Source organism: Cherax quadricarinatus, chromosome 6 (assembly GCF_038502225.1).
Source record: "Cherax quadricarinatus isolate ZL_2023a chromosome 6, ASM3850222v1, whole genome shotgun sequence".
NCBI lineage: Eukaryota > Metazoa > Arthropoda > Malacostraca > Decapoda > Parastacidae > Cherax > Cherax quadricarinatus.
The window spans coordinates 12193627-12207694 of NC_091297.1; the positions used below are offsets into that span (position 1 = coordinate 12193627).

The 14068-nt window shown below is 40.9% G+C and overlaps 1 protein-coding gene across 2 annotated transcripts in view; it reads left to right on the plus strand.

Moving 5' to 3' along the window:
* LOC128692195 (pyridoxal phosphate homeostasis protein) overlaps positions 1–14068 on the plus strand; it is a 48726-nt gene that overhangs the window by 15590 nt on the left and 19068 nt on the right. For both annotated transcript variants that reach the window (XM_070080344.1, XM_070080338.1), the window contains exon 2: positions 8142–8291. In XM_070080344.1, coding sequence (XP_069936445.1) covers positions 8142–8291 — 150 coding nt within the window. The remainder of the gene's footprint in view (positions 1–8141; positions 8292–14068) is intronic.

The window sequence follows — 14068 nt, forward strand, 5'->3', positions numbered from 1 at the left end:
GGTCTGGCCTACAGTTGTATATGGCTGTGTAACCAGGAATGGTATAGACATCTGTAGTATCAGGCTTTAGCCAGGTTTCAGTTAGTGTAATGATGGACATATTGGCATGCAAGGAATTTAGTAATGCTAGGAGGTCATCGTAATGCTTGCTTAAAGATCTGATATTGTAGTTAAAGATAGTTATGTTGTTGTTGGCTCTGAGAAGTGCCTTTGATTGTTCTGCTGTGTAGTAATTACAGTAACTGTTTGAATCATTTAAGTCATTAAATAAGAGGTTGGTATCATTATCAATGCTTGTAATCATAAGATTTGTAGTGAATCTATAGTTAGAATTAAGTATAAAACAAAGTAAATATTCTAAAGCTAAAAAAAATAGCACCTGAATTATTTAACAAATGTAAAAATAATGAGCTAAGGTAGTTTTTTAAAGCTAAAATAAAGGAGACAATATAAAAGGGACTAAAATAATTTGTGGTGAACAAATAAAGTGATGATCAAATAATAATGATAATAATATGTATAATAATAATAATACATATAATAATAGTATAATATAATACAATAATAATGATAATAATTATAATACATATAATAATACATATATAATAATAATGTGCTACATAATAATAATAATAATAATACTAGACGGATTCAAAAGGCCATCACTAGATGGCAGTGTTTACCACAACAGAGGGAGTGGTTGTGGCTGCCTCCACCTGTTACATAATGACATATTTTATTCATTCTAGATTATATATCAGGTTTCTATGTTATTTATATTGTTTATTATTTCATATTAGATGAACTGTGATAGATAAATAAGCCGTAGCATTGATGATAGCAAAATATTCAAGGAATATTTTGTCCTGTCTCCAGACAAACTCTCGTTGGCCGCCGCCACCACACATATAATGACATATTTTGTTCATTCTAGAGTATATATCAGGTTTCTGTGTTATTTATATTGTTTGTTATGTCATATTAGATGAACTGTGATAGATAAATAAGCCATATAGATGATACTAGTGAAATTATTCAAGAAGTATTTTGTCTGGTCTCCAGACAAACTGTTGTCCACCGCCGACACCGCCCATACCACTACACGAATTACATATTTTATTCATTTTAGAGTATATATCAGTTTTCTGTGTTATTTATATTGTTTATTATGTTATATTAGATCAAGTGAGATAGATAAATAAGTCGTAAAGTTGATATTAGCAAAATTATTGAAGTACAGAATTCCACTGGAACGGATTAATTGCATCTCAATTAATTTAAATGAGAAAAATTTACTCTGCACACGAGCAAATCCAGTTGCGAGCAAGGCCATTGAACGGATTAAACTCGCAAGTAGAGGTTCCATTGTATTGCACTATACTAAAGTACTGTACATGGTTAATGTTGTATTGAGAAGAGGATTAACTTGTTACAGTCAGACCAGTGCATGTTATTTCAAATCTGGGACCCGAGTCTGATAATTTTACTATAATTTTACTATAATTTTACCTGTAAATATAAAAGAAACACTACCTGTTTATAAATTCAAGTCTCTTCTCAAAGATCACTTACTCACCCAAAACCAAATAAATACTGAATAACTGAACCTTATAAATTGTATATCTTAAATGTTTCTCACAATTATATCACATAAATGTTAAACCTAAAACCCAATCTAACTTTATTATTTTTTAAATACACTACCTAACAGAATACTCCATTCTACTGAATGTACAACAATGCATACAACCATATGACCTGTCTTTGTAATACTCACTTGTGCTTTATAGTAATCTGTTTACATTAAAGTTTTATCACCGATGTCATCATTGCTTAGTTCATCTTAAGTTAATTTTAAGCCAGCCCGTAATGCTATGCATAGTATAAGTGGCTTTGGCATACTGCTCTTTTCTGTATTTTTTGTACCTCTGTATGTTACTATGGTTATGCCATTACACGTAAAGCACTGCTTGATTGTTACGTTGTTGTCATGCTTAAGTTTTCAAAGTCTGTATAGTAGGTTCTGCTGCTTTTTAGTTAGGTACTCATTAACATACACATTACTCTTTCTTGATTGAGGAACTTACTAGGTCCTTTTTTTACAATGGTGGAATGGAACCTTAACATAACACTTTACTTTTGACCCGGCCTGCCTAGCAGGCCTGGTCTGGAGTTTGCCTAGCAAACTCCTGATAGTAATACCTTGGCTGATCAGGCACTCACCTTGGATGTGAATGGGATGCTGCTAGTAATGTTGAAGGAAACACACTCGTTACCAAATAAGCTTTTATTGGGACGGCATTTTGCTCTAGCATTGAAGTGTTTGTCCTGCAACATTAGTCTTTCCTTCAGTCACTGTGGAAGTCAGGTCACAGGCTGAGCTACAAGTTGAGTTATAGGAGTAGAAATCAGTTGGAAGCAGTCACATGCATGTCATATATACTAGTAATTTACATATATATAATCAAGTTGATTAAATAAAGCAAAATCTCACCTAATCTAGCTGGAATTAATTAACTTTAGAAATTAAAATTTCTTGATTTAATTTTTTTATTAAGGTCCATTATCAAAAATCTTATTAAAAATCCTTAGATGGGCTAGTCCAAAATCTGCACACTTGGCAGGAGATGCAACATCCCCCCAGTATGTCACCATTAAAGACACAGCATCATCAACACAGCCACTTGATACTGGAGTTCTGCAGGGAAGTGTCCTTGGACCCCTGCTCTTCTTCATTTAAATCAATGATCTTCCAAACGTATCCCAACACCTGAAACCCATTCTCTTTGCTGACGACACGACTTACGTCATCTCTCACCCTAATCTTGCCACCCTCACCACCATTGTTAATGAGGAGCTGCTCAAAATATCAACTTGGATGACAGCCAATAAACTTACACTTAAAATCGACAAAACCTACTATATTATGTTTGGTAGCAGAGCAGGTGCTGCGCAACTAAACATTAAGATTGACTGCACTCTAATTGCCAGACATAATGAGGGCAAATTCCTAGGCCTATACCTGGACAACAACCTGAATTTCAGCACCCATATCCAACACACATCAAAAAAAGTATCCAAAACAGTTGGGATCCTCTCCAAGATACGATACTACGTGCTGCATAATGCCCTTCTCACACTATACCATGCACTTACATATCCATACCTCACCTATGCAGCAATACACCTAAAGCCAATAATAACTCAACAAAAAGCCGCAGTAAGAATAATCACTAAATCCCATCCCTGGCAACACCCCTCCCCCACTCTTCATAGATCTAAACTTACTCCCTGTTCAGAACATCCACACTTACTACTGTGCAATCTACATATACAGGACCTTAAATTCCAATATTAACCTTGACCTAAAATGCTTTCTTGATAGTTGTGACAGGACCCACAAGCATAACACCAGACACAAACATCTCTACGACATTCCCCGTGTCCGACTAAACCTTTACAAAAATTCAATGTATGTCAAAGGCCCTAAAATCTGGAACACCCCACCTGAAAACTCTAGAACTGCAGACACATTCATCACCTTCAAAACTACCATTAGAAAACATCTTATCTCCCTGATACACCCCGTCAACTAACTACATAAAAACCACCTGGTGGTTCATACTTACACTCACTCACCCATTTGACTATAAGCACAGAAATATGTATCTTAATCTTAAAATAATGATTCCTAACTAGTCACAAGTTAGCCCGTGATAGTCCAATATAGAAACTATGTATTGTGCCAAAACAAAAGCATTCACATTGCTAAACTCACAAACTAGTATTTAGTCACTTAGTATTTAGTCAGTATTTAGTCAACTTACTCCCCAATTTGTAATAATTTAGGGTTAAGAATTAATCTAAGTTTGCCCAAAATGCCTAGCCATGCTAGGTGTTCTAGTGGCCCCCTCTGTAATTAGTATTTTATTACATGTAAACCACACAATAACCAAAATCTGTAAACCCCGCATTGTAATCCTTATAGAGAATAAGCTTTGATTTGATTTGAATGAAAAAAGGTGCCACAAGTATGCTAAGAGATAACACAATAAGTGTCAAGGACCCAAGATCGTTCAACTGTCTCCGCCTCCCAGAATACATAAGGGGGATTACCAATAGACCCTTGGCTGTCTTCAAGAAGGAGCTGGACAGGCACCTAAAGTAAATTCTTGACCAGCTGGGCTGTGGCTCATATGTCAGGTTTACATGAAGCCAGCAATAACCTGGTTGATCAGGACCTGATCAACCATGAGGCCTTATCATGGGCCATGCCATGGGGACAGTGACTCCCCCAAAACTCCCTCCAGGTATATTCCAGGTAAGGGGGATGATGCCTTGATGCTGGTAAAGGGCTTTTGATCTAGGACAGTGGTTCTTAACCTGGGGTGTCATGACCCCCTGGGGAGTCATTTGGGGTTTCTCGGGGGTCACAAATGGTTCGGGAGAATATAATTTATTTTCATATACGTACTTGAATTAGCCAGTTAGATTTTTACCAGTTTGGTGAGTGGCAACACTGATCAGATGTGCAGTGGTCTGCTACAGTAAACACATCAACCATGACCAGTCACTTAGTCAGTTCATAGCTATGGTGGAGGATGTCCGTATGTCGCTCTTGCTCCGTGACTCCCAAGGCAGTTTCCTGTTTGCACTATGTCTGCCAAGAAGCATACGTACAATGAAGCCTTTTTCAAGATGGGTTTCACAAGCATCATTCAGAACTCTGTGGTCAAGCCACAATGTGTTGTTTGCACCAAAGTTTTGAGTCATGAGAGTATGAAGCCAAGCAAACTGAAGGTCCATTTTGAGTCTTGATACAGCCATTTGGTGGACAAAAGCTTGGACTTTTTCAGGCAAAAGGAAGCTTCTCTGAAGGTCATGTATCGATTCCACTGGTCACTTTGCTTGTCAGAATGAAGCAGCATAATTATTCTAAAAATCGTGCCTCATACAATTGGCGAAGACCTGATTAAACCTTGCATTCTGGAAGCAGTGAAGGTGGGTCTTGGAGAACAGCAGGCAAACAAGTTGAGGGCATTTCCCTTTCAAATGATACAGTCAGAAGTCGGATCTTGGACATGAGTGATGATATTCTGCTGCAAGTAATGACTGCTGTGAGGAGTAGTCGAATGTATTCATTGCAACTGGACGAGTAAACGGTTGTTGCTTGATGTTCTCAACTTCTTGTTTATGTTTGTTACCTTGACAGGGAAGTTATGAAGGATAAGTACTTGTTCTCTGAATCATTGGCCACAACCACTTGTGGAGATCTAGTCCCCATCAACCTATCGCTGCGAGGTTGGATTCTCAGCAATGGTAACACTGAAAAAGAAGGCACGTAATAGGCTTGTGATCGATGCTGACATGAGGTGTTGCCTGTCAAGCAGTGCTCCTTGCTTTGATAGACTTTTGGCTGCAAAACAATTTCAACCCTCCCACTGAGTGAATGAGAAGTAGGTTTTGTATGATCAATAGTTCTGTGGAATTTGTAATGTTCTGGCATTTGTAGAGGCTATGTGGAATTTTTCAGGGTTTTTGTTCTGTAGCATATTCAATAAACTATGGTCTTCCTATCATTTTGTTTCATCTTACCTTTTCACAAGGTTCATCATTTCAAAATTTATTATAGGGTTCATGAAGAGTCTCGGGGGGGGGGGGGGGTCATAGGACGAAAAAGGTTAAGAACCACTGATCTAGGGAGTTTAAGCTACACTCCACTCTCCTGAATAAAATAAAATTGTGCCTTCCATTTCTGAGTGTTGTATGTTACACTCCTCACACATAAAACATAGTGTCATACACAGTGGTGTTTTACACTCCTCACACATAAAACATGGTGTCATACACAGTGGTGTTTTACACTCTCACACATAAAACATGGTGTCATACAGTGGTGTTTTACACTCTCACACATAAAACATGGTGTCATACACAATGGTGTTTTACACTCTCACACATAAAATCAGTGTGTGTGCATTTTTGTTGAATTTTTTTTTATGTGCAAAGACAAAACACCTCGTCTGAGCAGTTTTCTTCAAAGTATTTGCAGGCAGTTGTGTTATGTAGTTATCCTAGGTAAATGGTCGTGTGTCATCATTCCTTCCTTCCTAATTTCCTTCATTCCTTTCCTACCTGGAGGCTACCTGGAGGGCATTCCACCTCTCTTCCTACATTCCTTCATCTGTCCTTCATTACTTTTTTCCTTCCTTTCATCTAGTCCTTCCTTCATTCCTGCCTTCCCTTCTTGCTTCTGGTTTCTATAATATATATACACATATATAGTCACTAGATACTTTCATAAAACTCCTATTATCACCCTTCAGCAAAGCTTGTCTTGCCTGCTGAGTGTGTGGCTTATAATTGTTTTGAGTCAGGAGTCGGCAGCTGTCAAAATGACATATTGTCTCATTACTCACTCCCCTACCGCCTGTCAAAACAATGGGGTTCGGATGCTGCTTCCCCCTCCATTCTATCTAATTATCTTTCTCCCTCATTCTATCTCTTTCAATCTGTCTCTCTTTCTCTCTCTCTCTCTCTATCTCTGTCTCACAGGTACACATAAATACAACTATACATAGTGTAAATTACCTAGGATAACCCAAAAAATCCAGACAAAGTGCTATACTCTGCTTGAAGATGTGAGTAAAGCGTGATGATGACACAGTCTTGTGGCTCTCTCTGAGACATTGAGCTGAGCGGATAGACAGGGAGTTTGGCAGACAGACAAATAGAACAGACAGACAAATGTTTGTTCGTCATCATCCTCCTCCCTCCTCCTCCTCCTCCTCCTCCTCCTCCTCCTCCTCCTCCTCCTCCTCCTCCTCCTCCTCCTCCTCCTCCTCCTCCTCCTCCTCCTCCTCCTCCTCCTCCTCCTCCTCCTCCTCCTCCTCCTCCTCCTCCTCCTCCTCCTCCTCCTCCTCCTCCTCCTCCTCCTCCTCCTCCTCCTCCCTCCTCCTCCTCCTCCTCCTCCTCCTCCTCCTCCTCCTCCTCCTCCTCCTCCTCCTCCTCCTCCTCCTCCTCCTCCTCCTCCTCCTCCTCCTCCTCCTCCTCCTCCTCCTCCTCCTCCTCCTCCTCCTCCTCCTCCTCCTCCTCTCCTCCTCCTCCTCCTCCTCCTCCTCCTCCTCCTCCTCCTCCTCCTCCTCCTCCTCCTCCTCCTCCTCCTCCTCCTCCTCCTCCTCCTCCTCCTCCTCCTCCTCCTCCTCCTCCTCCTCCTCCTCCTCCTCCTCCTCCTCCTCCTCCTCCTCCTCCTCCTCCTCCTCCTCCTCCTCCTCCTCCTCCTCCTCCTCCTCCTCCTCCTCCTCCTCCTCCTCCTCCTCCTCCTCCTCCTCCTCCTCCTCCTCCTCCTCCTCCTCCTCCTCCTCCTCCTCCTCCTCCTCCTCCTCCTCCTCCTCCTCCTCCTCCTCCTCCTCCTCCTCCTCCTCCTCCTCCTCCTCCTCCTCCTCCTCCTCCTCCTCCTCCTCCTCCTCCTCCTCCTCCTCCTCCTCCTCCTCCTCCTCCTCCTCCTCCTCCTCCTCCTCCTGGCTCTTGACAGATGGACAGCTGCCCCCCTCCCTCCTTTACGCTCATCAAAGGTCAGCTCTTATCAGATGTTATCTCCCCTTATCTTGTCACTCATGGGGTGAAATGTTTTCATGCCTCAAGGGAACATATTATTACATATTATTATTATTATTAGGTATTCTTCTTCTTCGTCTTCTTCTTCTTCTTCTTCTTCTTCTTCTTCTTCTTCTTCTTCCTCCTCCTCCTTCCACCTTCCACCTTCCTCCTCCCCTCTTAATAGCTTTATTGCCTTTCCATAAATACAGTAATTTTGAATAAAAATATTTTAAAAAATTAATTTTATAAACAAATACCACATTTAAAAAATTATTTAATTTAATTGTTTTGTCAATATAAAAGTTGCTTGATTTCTGTTGTTCTGCATTTTCCATATTTAGGCCTCATCTGCCTGTTCGCTGTTTCAAGTACGGTAATTACTTTTATCTTGAAAAGATATTATTGACTGTTAAAGACCCTATACCTGTTGCATGTCCTGAGCAACACCACTATTTCTGGATTTGGCTGCCAAAAACATTTTCTGTAGTATACTGCATTTGTAAATCATTTATGCAAAATTTTGAAAATGATTTTTCCTGCAGAATGTGGCAGCTCTGTGTCCTCAGCCTCGATTGGTTGCTGTCACCAAAACTAAGCCAAAGGAGATGATAATTGAAGCATATGCTGCAGGCCAGCGACACTTTGGGGAAAACTATGTTCAAGAGCTAGTAGACAAGGGCAATGATGCTCAGGTAAATTTTATAATAATAATAATAATACATAATATAATATCTTTATTTCTACATATACAGTGGTCCCTCAATAATCGTCCGGCCTGAAAGTCGTCCATTTCAGAAATAGTCCCGTTATTTTGTCTAAACATTGGCTTGCAAATGGTCCGTTAACTTGCTAATCGTCTTTCGTCCTGGACGCGTACTCATGGCTCTGAGCCGCCTATGCCTCCCTTCCCAGCCAGTGTGCCATTGTTTACCAGTGAGCGATGGTCCCCTCACCAATTCATACGAAATATTTCATAATACAGTGGACCCTTAACCAGCGATGGCATCGATTAACGATAAATCTGACTAGCGATACATTTAAACGCAAAAATTTTGCCTCACCTAGCGCTTAAAAACCCAACCAGCGCTAATCGTTCCGTACCATACGCGTCCACTTTGGCCTGAGCGCGCCTCACTTGTCCCTTGGGTGTCAGTGTTTACAAGCCAGGCAGCAACCGCGGTCGCTTCCAAACATACAACAACTGGAACATTTCATATTATCACAGCCTTTGTAGTGATTGCACCTGCAAAATAAGTCACCATGGGCCCCAAGAAAGCTTCTAGTGCCAGCCCTACAGCAAAAAGGGTGAGAATTACTATGGAGATGAAGAAAGAGATCATTGCTAAGTATGAAAGTGGAGTGCGTGTCTCTGAGCTGGTCAGGTTGTATAATAAACCCCAATCAACCATCGCTACTATTGTGGGTAAGAAAACGGCAATCAAGGAAGCTGTTCTTGCCAAAGGTGCAGCTGCTGCTGCACCACAGTCAGCTGTTGTTGTTGTTGCACCACCATCAGCTGTATTACTCGAAGATGTGGAGAGAGTGTTGTTGGTGTGGCTTAACGTGAAACAATTACCGAGAAACGATTAACCCCAGAGGGTTAGCCACCCAGGATAACCCAAGAAAGTCAGTGCATCATCGAGGACTGTCTAACTTATTTCTATTGGGGGTCTTTAATCTTGTCCCCCAGGATGCGACCCACAACAGTTGACTAACACCCAGGTGAACAGGAAAAAATGCCTGGAACTAGTGCTCATATTGGTGAGGTTAGTGGGGAGGATGTGGAAGAGTTGGTGGAGGAGGACAATGAAGAACAAACCACTGATGAGCTGCTAGATCATCTTCAACAGTAAGAGGCCACACCTGAGGAAACTGCTTCAGAGGAGGGGAGAGAGAAATTGAAGAAGTTGCCTACTTCAAAGATAAGGAAATGTGTGCAATGTGGCTTAAAGTGCAAACCTTTTTTGATGAAAATCACCCTCACACAGCTATTGCAAGCCGTGCTGGTGACTATTACACTGACAATGTTGTGAAACACTTCAGGATAAAGGAACGAGAGGTACAGGCCTCTATGGACAGATATGGTGTGCGACAGAAGTCCAGTGACTCTGAAGCTGGTCCTAGTGTCATTAAAAGAACAAGGGAAGTAACCCCAGAAAAAGACTTGCTGCCTCAAGTGCTAATGGAAGAGGATTCCCCTTCTAAAAACTAACAAGATCATCGGTCTCCCCTCCTCCCATCCCATCAATCATCACCAGATCTTCAATAAAGGTAAGTGTCATGTAACTGTGCATGTCTTTTTCAGTTTGTGTGTATTAAAATTAATATTTCATGTGGTAAATTTTTTTTTTTTTTCAATACTTTGGGGTGTCTTGCATGGATTAATTTGATTTCCATTATTTCTTATGGGGAAAATTAACTTGACTAACGATTATTTTGATTAACGATGAGCTATCAGGAACGGATTAATATCGCTGGTTGAGGGTCCACTGTATTTCATTCATTTTAGTGCTTGCAAGTACTAAATAAGCTACCATGGCTCCAAAGAAAGCTCCTAGTGCCAAGCCTTTGGTAAAGAAGGTGAAAAATACGATTGAATTTAAAAAAAACATCATTGAACAATATGAAAGTGGCGTACGTGTGGGTGAACTGGCCAGGATGTATAACAAATCCCGTACAACCATATCTTCCATCATAGCCAAGAAAAAGGAAATCAAGGAAGCTGCTGTTGCGAAGGGGTTAAATATGCTGACAAAAATGAGATCACCAGTACTTGAAGATGTCAAGAAGTTATAATTAGTGTGGATAAACGAGAAACAATTAGCAGGAGATAGTCTTATGACGTCGCTTATTTGTGAAAAGGCTAGGCAGTTGCATGACGATTTGGTAAAGAAATTGCCTGCAACTAGTGGTGACGTGAGTGAATTTAAGGCCAGCAAAGGTTGGTTTGAGAGATTTAAGAAGCATACTGGCATACACAGTGTGATAAGGCATGGTGAGGCTGCCAGTTCAGACCAAAAAGCGGCTGAAAAATATGTGCATGAATTCAAGGAGTACATAAAGGCTGAAAGACTGAAACCTGAACAAGTGTTCAATTGTGATGAAACAGGCCTCTTTTGGAAGAAAATGCCAAAGAGGACCTACATTACTCAGGAAGAAAATGCACTGCCAGGACACAAGCCTATGAAAGACAGGCTGACGCTCATGTTCTGTGCTAATGCTAATGGGGATTTCAAAGTGAAGCCGTTACTAGTGTACCATTCTGAAAATCCCAGAGTGTTCAAGAAAAACAATGTTATGAAGAGTAAATTGTGTGTTTTGGAGATCTAATAATAAGGCATGGGTCACGAGGGACATTTTCATCGAAGGGGATTCCCCTTCCAAACAGTAATTCAATCTCTCTCCTCCTCCAGTCTTCCATACACTAAGAAGAATCGCCAATAAAGGTAAGTGTTATGCTGTTAATGTTTCATACATCATGCGTCATTGTATTATTTATGTACTACATCTATATTTCATGTAAAAAAAATTTTTGTTTTAATACTTCTGGGTGTCAGGAATGGATTAATTGTATTTACATTATTTCTTATGGGGAAAATTGATTCGAAAATCGTCTATTTCAATAATAGTCCCACTTCCAGGAACGGATTATGGACGATAATTGAGGGACCACTGTACATGTACATGGTATACAGGTCTAGCTGACATCAGTGACATACTACTATATAGAAAGCTGCTTGTTAAGCAGTTTTGTCCCAGGATGTGACCCACACCAGTTGACTAACACCCAGGTACCCATTTTACTGATGGGTGAACATAGACAACCAGTGTAAGGAAACATGCCCAGTGTTTTCACCCTTGCCCTCAGCGTGTGAAGTGAGAGCTTTTGCCACCAGGCCACGGGCCAACATGGGGAGTGGAGTGTTTACAGTTGCTTTCTGTATAGTGAGAAGAAAAGTGTGATGTGAATACAGTGGTGCCCCGATTTTTTATATTTCCCATAAGAAATAATGTAAATCCAATTAATCCGTTTCAGACACCCAAAAATGTTAACAAAACATTTTATAGAGAATAACTAGAGTTTTACATACAGAAAACAATGAGAAATAAATATAAAGCACTAATGAAATGGATAAATAAACATTTAAATTACTTTTTACCTTTATTGAAGACTTGTTGGCATATGGAAGACGGCGAGGAGGGGAGAGGGAGGAGAGGTTATCTCTACCACCATCACTACTACCCTCTACCACAATTGCTACCACCCTCTACCACCATCACAACCACTACCACCCTCTACCACCATCACTACCCCCTCTACCACCATCACTACCACCCTCTACCATCCTTTACCACCATCACTACCACCCTCTACCACCATCACTACTACCTTCTACTATTGCAACCCCTGAATGGGTCACAATGTATATAATGTATATTACCTGTTCATATAATTTTATACTGCTTATATTTGCGGTATTAGCTAAATCATAAATATATTGCTTTATATTATTATTTGACTTAGTTATATTATTAGGTAGGATGTAACATTTATATATTCAATGCTCATTGTTCGAGAGTATTAAGTAGCTGGCAGCATTGTCTAACTACTGTAGTTTTCACTTCGCTTGTTTCGCTGCCGGCTTCTGTGTTGCTGGGCAGCAGCAGCCCACGGAGAGTCATGTGATCAGGGTGGGGTGATCACACCTCACCAGGAGTGAGTGTCTGCCTGTCCTGTGCCTTCTTGTTGGTTTGACGTGCCTTCCAACAACACGGCCTCTCCAGCTCTTCATTGCTGGCCCTTGTTGGAAGATCGTCTCTGTCGCTTTGTTGTTGTTGGTTCTGTGTAACTCTGTTCACAGAACATAGCCTAGACTTAGTGATTTTCGACGTTGTACTGAGATTGTGTGTCTCATAGACACTGAGAAACTTGGGTCCTGAGCTGTAGCTTCTGACCTAATTTGTACTGGTATCTGTGTACTGTCACACTCGGGGATTTTCTAATGCTGAACTTAGATTCGGTAGTACAGTGGAACCTCAAAAATCGAACGTAATCCATTCCAGGAGCTAGGTCTAAATTCGAAAAGTCTGAAATTCGAAGCAATATTTCCCATAAGAAATAATGGAAATACAATTAATCCGTTCCAGAAACCCAAAAATATTCACACAAAAAATACATTTTATAGAGATTAATTACAGTTTTACATACAACAAATACTATAGTTTTTAATTATGTATAGTAATACATATAAAATAACATTTTTACTTACCTTTATTGAAGATTGGTGATGACATCTGGAAGATAGGGAGGAGGAGAGAGGGAGTTGGGGTTAGTGTTTGGAAGGAGAATCCCCCTCCATGAGGACTTCAGATAAAGCCCTCTCTGGGGTTACTTCCCTTCTCTGTCTTTTAATGCCACTAGGACCAGCTTGAGAGTCACTTGACCCCTGTCCCACAAAATAACTGTTCACAGTCCTGTTTCTGGCACCTCTTTAACATTTCCCTAAAATGGGACATGGTTCTGTCACTGAACTTGTTGCAAAGATGGCTTGTTTCAGCTTGCTCAGGGACATCATTCCACTTGGAACAAATCTCCTTAATCTTTGAAGAAGGCACCTCATCCACTCCCTCTTCCTCCTCCTCTGAAGCAAGTTCCTCAGCTGTGGTCTGATACTGCTCCAGATGAAACTCTTGCAGCTCTTCAGTGGTTAGCTCTTCCCTGTGGTCCTCCACCAACTCTTCCACATCCTCACCACTCACCTCCAACCCCAGGGTGTTCCCCAATGCCACAATAGAGTCTACAACAGGCAGAGGGTGAGCTGGATCAGGGTCAGCCTCAAACCCTTCAAAATCCCTCTTTTGGACACAATCTGGCCACAATTGTCTCCAAGCAGAGTTCAAAGTCCTGGAAGTCACTCCCTCCCAAGCCTTACCTATAAGGCTTACGGAGCTGTAGATGTTGAAGTGATTCCTCCAGAACTCTCTTAGGGTCAACTTAGTGTCTGTGATCACTTCAAAGCACTTTTCAAACACTGCTTTTGTGTAGTTTTTTGAAGTTAGAAATGACCTGCTGGTCCATGGGCTGGAGGAGAGGAGTGGTGTTAGGAGGCAAGAACTTCACTTTTATAAAACTGAAGTCCTTAGACAAGAGGTCTAATAAGTTTGGAGGATGAGCAGGAGCATTGTCCATTAACAGGAGGCACTTGAGTGGCAATTTCTTTTCCTGGAGGTATTTTTTCACACTGGGGCCAAACACTTCATGGACCCTCTCTTTGAAAATTTGTCTTGTGGCCCATGCCTTATGATTATCTTTCCACAAGACACATAACTTGTTCTTAAAGACATTGTTTTTCTTAAACACTGGGATTTTCTGAATGATACACAAGTAAAGGCTTCACTTTAAAATCACCACTAGCATTAGCACAGAACAAAAGAGTAAGCCTGTCTTTCATAGCCTTGTGTCCTGGCG